Below are 10,061 nucleotides of genomic sequence, written 5' to 3'. Positions count from 1 at the left end.
TTCCATACTTCAGAGCAGTCTCAGAAATCATCCACTGAGCTACTAGTACAGGAAGCAAGCTTTGTAACATGGCTTACAGTTTTCCTCAAGTATGAAATCTGAGACCATTTCAGCCATTGCATATACACCAGAAGAGTTCTGTGCTTTTGCCCGTTATTCTTCTGCCCACTGCTAGGCTAAGAACACTTTATTTGTAAGTGACGCATGACAATTTATGTACCTTCCCTGTTTCTCTGCTGAAGCAGAACTCCTCGTCATCTGGTTTATCAATCCGAGTCTAATTTTTGTCTGTAATAATGCCACTCTTCTGATGAAAAATACCTAAATTTTAATCCCTCTCACTGCTGTCCTGCATTTTAGGACATTTATGCATCCACCCAGTCCATGCATGTGAGTTACGAGTCTTCTACCATTTTTAGAAAGCAAGAAGATTATTTTACTTCTGCATGGAGTTCAGAGGTATATATCAGTAAAACCCTGGAGGTGGGAGCAAAACCTCCCCCAAATCCCTTGAATTCACCAGAGTCTGCAGCAGGTTCTCCTCTCCCCTCCCCCATGATACCTCCAATTGTAGCCCCTTTACATCCTTCCTATGGAAATTCACCTAAGGTGCTCTGCTATAATGGGAGAAAACAAATTCAGCCTGTCATTTCAGCAGCTGTCAACATTAGTGAGCTCCATCATGCGGACTGTTATTGTAAATCACATAAAGACAAAAATGGATATGATGAAGGTTCTAAACACTGCTTCTGTGTCAGTGGAATTCCACACCCCTCTCTCCTGCCAAAAATTGGTGATGGGTACAAATTAAGGGAGCTGATGTCCCTTTGCATCAGCAACCACAGGCTTCAATTGTTCAAAAGCCAGTTTGGTGTAGTGGTTAGGAGCGCAGACTCTAATCTAGGAGAACTGGGTTTGATTCCCCACTTCTCCACATGCAGCTGCTGGTGTGACCTTGGGTCAGTCACAAGTTCTCTCAGGAGCAGTTCTCAGGAAAGCTCTCTCAGCCCCACCTACCTCACAGGATGACTGTTGAGGGGAGAGGAAGGGAAAGGAGATTGTAAACCACTCTGAGACTCCTTTGGGTAGTGAAGGGTGGGGTATAAATCCAATCTCTTCTTTTTCTAAAAAAATTTTAATGTGTTCTGTGATCAGATCACTCTGACATCCAGTGTCTCTGTAGTAATCCCTGGTCTGTGTGATTTGCTGTTAGCTGCTTGCTTTCTGTTTGCTCTGCATACATCTCTTCACTTCATATCGCTTGCTCACAATTTTAGTGCTCATGGTTCAGCAAAGCTTCTGAATTATTTCACCCTCGTTTCAAATTAACCCTTACTCTGGTTACAATTAAAACTGCAACATGGCTACAGAATGGAGGAAACCGCATTTATTATATGTGCACTTGTTTACTTGGGGAGATGCCAGGGACTAGCAAATTTTTTTAGTGACCATCTTACATCCCAATGTGACATCACCATTTCAGATAAGGACAGCTCAGCAGCGATACATCTGGGGTCTCCGTTGCACTCAATTAAATGGTTTTAAATTAGCCAATCAGGAAACAGATGTAGGGCAATAATACGTAAAAGCTGTGGCCAGCAGGCACCATCTTGACAGAGACATTCTCCTTCTCTCACGTAGGAGACAACACCTCTTCCAAGACAGGTCTGATGCAGCGCAGATAGGCATAATTTAAAAACAAAATGTGGGGTGTCCCCACCCCCCCAGGCAGAATTATTGTGCACTGATATGAAAATTCACGCAGATTTCATCAGTGAGTCAACTAACCAACAAAGAAAACATCAACCAAGCCTAGCCACGTTAAGTTTTCTTTAAACTACGAGACACATCTAAGTTTTAGGTACCTGACTACAAGCTTCTGTCCTGACATGGGACAAAAGTCACCCTGACCTGGATGGCATAGGCTAGCCTGATCTCGTCAGAAGCTGAGCCCTGGTCCATAGTTGGATGGGAGAGCATCAAGGAAATCCAGAGCGACTACACCAAGGCAGGCAATGGCAAACCACCTCTGAATAGCTCTGACTTGAAAACCCTATGGGGTTGCCATAAGTTGCCTGCAGACTGACACCATCACCAGAGTAATTTTCGAAGAGAATTACTCCTAAATCATTACCATTCTCCCAAGCTCATCATCAGCAACGTTAGCGCTTGTAACACCGCAGTCTTGATAAACGGGTGTTATGGCATGGATTAAAATAACAAAGGGGTTTATAAATCCTTTTACACACATCGGTCTGTTCATACCTGAAAGCTACCATAACATTAAGGACTTCAAACAGTAGTACCTAACAAAATCACTCTCTATTACACAAAGCAATTCCATGGCTGGAGGAGGAGGAGGGACATTTTAAAAACGTCATACCAACGAGGACTTCCACAGCAGCAAGGGAGTCATCTTCCCAATCCATCTCTTCTTGCTTGTCTTCCAACCCTTCCTTCAGGTTTGATGTGATAGGATAGAACTGTTTCCATTCACCAATTAGTTTTTTTGTAGCCGAATCTGACAGCTTGAATGACTGTCCTGTGAGTGTACCATTTAAGCCAAATGGACTAAGAATAACTAAAAATGACAAAGAAGAAAGAAAATACACCGTAACATACATCAAAAGGCTGATGGTGACTCATAGACTACTAACAGGGGTATAATGACAGGCAGCTTAGTAAAAAAACCTCAGGACTAGTAATTTGCTATGCAAGGCCACATGACTCGATATGAAGAGGGATTGTTCCATGGAAGTCCCTTCTCTTGAAGGCTTACCAAATCCTGAGTATCATTTAAAGAGATGGAAGACCTTTTCACCTGAGATGGCTTTCAGTGGCTCGAAGTAGAGGCTTCACGGTAAATACTCCAATCTGGAGAAGTTACGCCAAGTATCAGTACACATGTCTTCAAGGAAGAACTTAAGAAGAGCCCTGCTGGATCAGACCAGTGGTCCAGCATCCTGTCTCACAGAGTGACCAACCAATTCCTCTGGAGGGCCAACACAGCATAGAAGCAGAGAACTTTCCCCGATGTTGCCTCCCGGCACAGGGATTCAGAAGCTGACTGCTTCTGAATGTGGAGGTTCCCTTCAGTCACCATGGCCAGCAGCCACTGATAGACCTCTCCTCCATGAATCTACCTAATCCTCTTTTAAAGCTGTCTATCCCTGTGGCCATCACTACATTCTCTGGCAGTGAATTCCATATTTTAATCACTTGTGAATGAAGGTTTTTCACAACTTCTTCTTTTCAAAGTCTGAACAAGATTTAGGAATGGAACACATTTAAAGTCCAGTGGGGCACCTTTAAGACCAACAAAGTTTTGTTCAGGGTATGAGCTCTCATGTGCATGCACGCTTTTTCAAATACACTGGAATGGAAGGTAAGGTTCATATCATTTCTCTCTCACTTCTTTGGAACATAAGAAGAGCCCCTGCTAGATCAGACTAGTGGCCCATCTAGTCCAGCATCTTGTTTCACACAGCAGCCAGACTGCTGCCCTAGAGGGCCAACAAACAGGGCACAAAGGCCAACCCCGATGTTGCTTCTCAGCACCGGTATTTAAATGTTTGCTGCCTCTGAATATGGACATTACTCACCACAGCTAGTAGCCTCTCCTCCATGAATCTGCCTAATCCCCTTTTTTCAAAACTATCTATGCTTGTGGTCATCTCTACGTCCACTTGCAGTGAACTCTACAATTTAATTACTTGCTGAGTAAAACAGTATTTCTTTTCGTCTGTCCTGCATCTACTGCTCATCAACTTCACTGGGTGCCCCCAAGTCCTAGTGTTATGCGAGAGGGAGAAAAAGCTCTCTCTGAACCCCATTCTTGCTACTTTTAGGGTGCTTTCATTAACATGATTTGAGAACACCACAAAAGAATGCAGTTTTGAAGTCCCTGAAACAACCAAAGAATTAATGAACAGGAAAGAATGCACTGTGCTGTCTCACATTGCAGTAAGGAACTTGCCCCTGCTGGGAGTCTGGGGCTGCCAACTGCCTTGAGTAAAAAAAGTTCTGTCCCCTTAGTAGAGACTTATTGGGATGTTATTTCACCTCTATGCCATGAAAAGCTTCAGTTGCACATTCCCACACATTAAGCCTCCATCACAGGGACAGAACATTTTTCTCCAGGACCATTGGTAATCTCGGGAGAAGAATTTACAGCATCTTATTAAAATGTATGTGCACTGAAAACACACAGTTATGTAAGAATCAGTGCACTATAAACAACGGCTATTAATTAATCCACCAAAACATTTGACACAACTCACTGATCATAAAGGGAAAAGCAGCAGAGAACTGTAAATGTTCTGTCCTGTGCACCAAAAATAAATAAATCAGCACCGGCAACTGAATCCCGACCACAGATATGCAACCAAGAGGCAAGAGTGCTGTTTTAGAAACCCGGTAACAGAAGAAGCCTAGTGTCTGAAAGTGTAAATAAACCGGTATATGTTCGGAAAGTTACCCTTCAAACACCTGGCAGCAGCCAAGAGACAGCTGAAAAGTTGTCAAACATGATTCTTGCTTGTTTGTTTTTTACTTGCATGTAGAGGAACTGGGCAAAAAGAAGAAGTGTGAGCACGTTCAGGCATGCATGTTTCAGAGCTATGACAGGAATGAAACAGATACAGATGCATTTATTGCCATGCAGAAATTCTGGATTTTAGTGCAATGTGTAGACAACAGGGTTTAGACTGGGAACACAGACATTCTTCACCAGAACTGCTCATAATCTGAAACTTCTCATCTTGGGAAGTCCCAAAACCTGGGGGGTGGGGGTTTAACAGGCTCAGAATGCAGACGAGCGCTTTGACACTCGATCTTGCCCTGAGTGGGCACTCAAAAAATACAGCTGTCCAGACAAGAATGCAACTGCAACATGAATGTGTACACGTAAGATATCTTATGTACAGTTATATTTTCAAATGCAATGTTCAAAATGGCTCTAAACACTCATTTGCCTACAGAGTTAGAATTCATTTCAAGCTCCAAATGAGTTTTCCCAAGATAAACAGCTCCTACTAACAAAGCTGAAAAAAGAGGTACAAGACAAAGCAAACTGGAGAGCTACAACGCAAGGGACAGAAGGGCCTGCTGAATCCATGACCCCTCTTTGGCTACAAACCTCCATTCAGATCAGGGAAAGCAAAGAGGCATGAATTCTGAAATCAGCCAAAGATGCCTACCTTGAAAAGGGCTATTGGACTGCTGGGCCAAGGTAAGATGTTCTTCGCTAACAAAGTACACGGGTTGGTGCTGGTTGATTTCCACACTGGTACAAACGTTGCTGTCCCCATGCAAGAAGAAGGTGAATGAGCAGGACAAGTGCTCGCTAAGGAAGAAAGGGAAGGAAACAAAATTGGTTAGCACACAGAAGCATCCTTTCTAAAAATTAGCATGCCTTGAAAAGGTAATGGGAGGCAGGGGAGGGGGGAGAACAGCATCTAAAAACAGTTCCACCCAGATACAGCACCAGTCAAGCCAGTGACCAACGGCCCTTCATCCAAGTCTGCAACATTGTGCCCCACCTGTGTCATATAACAAGGGCAAGATTTCATTTACTGATCTGCAACATCTACAGCCTACAGCAAAGCATCAGTGACTGAGAGGCCACAGTGCCAATTCTGGCCCCCATGTTCCATCATCAAACCACGGGCAACAAGAATGTGTGGAGATGCTGTTGCACAGTGACCCTAGCCATGCCAGGGACCCTCAGCTCAGTGCACTCCAGAACTCCAGGAGTGACAGCTGGCTTAGGATCCTTGAGCAAAGCAGCAGGTGTCCCCAGGGCACTCCTTGAAGGGAACAACCCAACTCCCCACGCCAATTAATCAAGCATCAATCAGAGTTCTACAGCCCCTCTAAATTTGGTGTAACTTCATCATACAGGTTTTGCAGGACAATCACTAAAAACCTCTGACCATGTGAGAGACTCCCAGCTCCTGGCTTATGGAATCAAGAGACTTCCTGAGTGCCTGTTTGCCCAAAAGGCGATGCACAACCTCACAATCTAACAAGGTAGAGATTCGGCTTCTGTTGGACACTCTGCATAATGCACATTCCAATCCTTCATGGGATAGTAGTTAGTTTGCAAACCTTCTGATAAAACTTTATCTTAATTTCCTGCTCTAATTTTGGCCGGTCATGGTGCCCCCCCCAAAAAAAACCACAGGGATCAAGATGCATAAAAACAGCCTCTGGGCTTCCCAAGATACATAGCCAGTTACCTTCTCAAGCCTGCTTCAAAGCTCACACTGGTGGGTCCCACTGGACAATGCACAATAATATAGAGCTATTATAGTCATAAAGGAGCTGCGGTGGCTCAAGTGGTTAAGACACTGAACTGCAGGCTGTGGAAGGTCAGTAGTTCAGCAGTTCGAGAGCTGGGTGCCACATGATGGAGTGAGCTCCCATCTCTAGTTCCAGCTCCTGCCAACCTAGCAGTTCGAAAGCAAGAAATTGCAAGTAGATAAATAGGTACCGCTTCAGTGGGAAGGTAACAGCGTTCCGTGTGCCTTGGTGTTTAGTCATGCCGGCCACATGACCACAGAAATGTCTTCGGACAGCGCTGGCTCTTCGGCTTTGAAATGGAGATGAGCACCGCAACCCTAGAGGCGGATTCGACTGTCTTTCAAGCAAGGGAACCTTTACCTTTACCTTTATTATAGTCATAAAGAAGCTGATAACTCAATCCATCAAATTGTATGCAAGTTTGCAAATTCTCCAGAACTCTGTTAGGCTGAATGTAATAATACTAATACTAATAATAATAATAATACTACTTCTAATAATAATAATAATAATGCTTCCCCGTGTTAAAAGTTCCCTTCCAGCTGAACTCTGGTGTTGCTGGAAATTGGGTGATTCAGACCTCTCTCTATTTGAAGTATTCTATGTGCAAGGAATTTTGTTTCATGGGCTGGTACTTCACAGTGGTATCACCCCCCACCCCCCGTCCGCTGCATATGTTGACCCAGCCTCATACCCAGAATCTCTATGACACATCATGGACAAGTTGTGTTATGTTTTAAAAATAAAACTGTTATTTTACCTTGGGCCCACAGTAATGATGAAAGTAATCCAGTTTCTAAAGAAGGTGCCCACTTTCCTGTAACATGGGCAGGTGCCACGGAGAGTGATGCTCAGAGGAGCCACAGGTGACATGTCAAAGAACCATGTGTAGCTCCCAAACTACTGAGAAGGTAGATGGTATGACATCGATTTTAAACAGCCTAGTTAAATGTATCTTTACCATAAGGAAATACAAGCAACAACACTTATGGGAAAGGTACATTTAACTAGGCTGTTTAAAATGGATGTATTAGTTTGTAATATGTTATCTTCAGCGGCTAATGAGCATTTCCAAAAACCAAGGTCTTTGCTAAGAATCCAGACACTCTTCCCTTCAATTGAGTTGTCAGATTTAACAATGCTAAGTGAGGCATTCGGGCAACCTTCAAGCAGAACTCAGCAAAGGAACTCATTCTTAACTGTCCGTGGGTAAATACCAGCCTTGGAAATTCAACACTTGAATCAGAAGCATTTAATTCAGTTGCCCTTTCCTCCCCCTCCTTTACATATACACACCCACTTAAAGGCACAATTTTAAAGAATATAATTTGCATGCTGCTATTTGGCATAACAAAGCATAAATTGACAGAATGCAGGAATCCTAGGTTAACAGTACAAGCCAATTGCAAAGTTACTTCAGTCTAACCCACTGAAATCAATGAGCTTAAGACTGGAATACATTTGCATAAGAGAGCACACACCTCTCTAGCATTTCACATCACGGACGGCATATTCAACAATGAGCTGCAATGCATGATAGGTCCTATCTATCCAACAAACATTCGCAAAAGTATTCTTTTGCTGCACTCACACTTCGTATTTTAATGATATAGTTGCACTGTCTTAAAAACACCTACAAATAATAACATGTGAAGCTGAACTCAGCCAGCGGATAATTTCAGGCAAGCCACCAATTCTAGAAGCATACCGACACTACAAAAGTTACTGGTTTCAAACCAGTTCAGGCATCACATCTTAGTACTTCAATGGGGATGCCAAGAAATAGACAGTCAATCTTAGCCCTCCTTCACAGAACTACAATTCCCAGGGTTTCCTGGGAAGGTGAAAACAGATCACTGGATACTTACCGTGAAGGGTCCTTCTCCTCTGAGGAAAGGAAGACACCTTGGAAGGAGATTCCCACCCTCCGTTCAGGGAGGTAGGAACAACTTCTTTCCACTTCCTGTCTCCTTGCTGGGAGTCACCCATCCCTTCAGTTTTGGTAACTCTGAAAGCAGTAAATGAACTCTTGAACTAAGACATAATTAACACTCTAGAGTTATACCAAGGAGGAAGGTGAATAACAGCAACGAACATGAACTAGAGGACAGGAAGTGGCCCTGCTTAGCAGAAGAGCAAAGATGAAGAGTGACGATAACTTCAGGACAGACAAGATGTCCTCCTTTCCTCAGAGGAGAAGGAGCCTTCACTGTAAGTGTCCAATGGTCCATTCTCCCTCTGAGACGGAGGACATCTTGGTGGCACCTTCTAAAGCAGTGTCCCTATACTCTGGGTGGGTCATCGTCGTCAGTTTGTAGAATATGTTGCAACACTCTTGTGTATATATTGCATCGTCTGAGTTGTAAGAATTCAGCTTGTAGTGTCTTCTGATTGTTGATATTGTTGACCAAGTAGTCGCCTTGCAGATCTCTTCAACTCTAGCGTGTCTAGCAAAGGCTGCATTGGTTGCAGCACTTCTAACTAAATGTGCAGTAATCCCCACCGGTATGCTTAAACTTTGAGTTCTGTAGGCCTCAATGATGCAAGCTTTTGGAGTGCTGCTGATAGCCAATTTTGACATCTTCTGTCCTTTATTAGGTGGAGAGATTGAAATAAATAGGGAACCTGTTCTTCTGATATGTTCTGTCCTACCGATGAAGGCTTTTAGTGTGCATCTTACATCCAATGTGTGCCATAGCCTCTCCTTAGGATGGCTGGGATTCGGGCAAAAGGATGGCAGGTAGATCTCTTGAGATCTGTGGAAGGCTGAATTCACCTTTGGCTTGAATGTAGGATCCATCCGCATGAACACTTTGTCCTTATGAAAGATGCACAATTCAGGTTTGACCGGCAGTGCTCCCAGTTCGGAGACCTTCCTTGCTGATGTAACTGCTATAAGGAATAAGGCTTTCATCCTCAGCTATTTAAGAGGAATCTTGTTAATGAGTTTGAATGGATGTCCAGTAAGAGCTGACACCATAGTGTGTAATTCCTATGTTGGGAATCTATGTATCTGCAGTGGGTCTCCTGAGGCAGCGTCCTTAAGAAACCTTCAAATATGTGATGTCTGGATAGACTAAGTCTCTGGAATGGTGGCAACACCACTAATAAAACTGCAACCTGGTGACTTACTGTGGAAGCCTTGAGACCGTTGGTGTGACCGTCTTATAGAAAGGATATAATAACAGATCTTTGGTTTCAAGAGATTGACACTTTTTCTTCTGCACCATCTAACAAAGGTCTTCCAGGATGTTTTGTAGATTCTTTTTTTAATTATTATTGGGATTTTTACCCCACCCTCCCCACGAAATGGGCTCAGGGCAGCTTACAAGGAGCAAAGCCCATATAAAACAGGATAAAAGCAATAAAAACATTAATAACAATTAATCACAAACAATTAGATTCTATTAGTGAATTGTCTTCTAGACTCTAGTAAGGTGTCTGTCACTTCCACAGAATAGCCTAGTCATAAGAAGTTGTCCCACTCAATCTCCAGGTGGTCAAATGAAGCCACTGAGGATGTGGATGCCAGACTGGGCCTTGTTGAATCATGTCTTGAGATAGTGGAATTGTTAGCAGTGGATGGATCAACAGCTCCTGAAGAGTGGAGAACCATGGTCCTCAAGGCCAATACAGTGGTACCATGATGATCTCTGCCTTCTGTTTCCTGACCTTTCTGATCAACTTTGGAAGAATCAGAGTAGGTAGATAGGCATACAGTAGACCGCTTGGCCAAACAGACCCTGGGCTGGTAAAAC

The 10,061-nt window shown here is 43.5% G+C and overlaps 1 protein-coding gene across 1 annotated transcript in view; it reads right to left on the bottom strand.

Annotated features, from left to right (window-relative positions):
* Positions 1 to 10,061, bottom strand: part of MED13 (mediator complex subunit 13) — a 146,913-nt gene that overhangs the window by 65,560 nt on the left and 71,292 nt on the right. The window contains exons 4-5 of the mRNA XM_015426287.1: positions 5,199 to 5,344; positions 2,384 to 2,581 (exon numbers count right to left, since the gene is read on the bottom strand). Coding sequence (XP_015281773.1) covers positions 2,384 to 2,581; positions 5,199 to 5,344 — 344 coding nt within the window. The remainder of the gene's footprint in view (positions 1 to 2,383; positions 2,582 to 5,198; positions 5,345 to 10,061) is intronic.

This window comes from Gekko japonicus, unplaced genomic scaffold, assembly GCF_001447785.1.
Source record: "Gekko japonicus isolate JY-2015 unplaced genomic scaffold, Gekko_japonicus_V1.1 scaffold476, whole genome shotgun sequence".
Classification (NCBI taxonomy): Eukaryota; Metazoa; Chordata; class Lepidosauria; order Squamata; family Gekkonidae; genus Gekko; species Gekko japonicus.
This window is presented reverse-complemented; position numbering and strand designations above follow the sequence as displayed.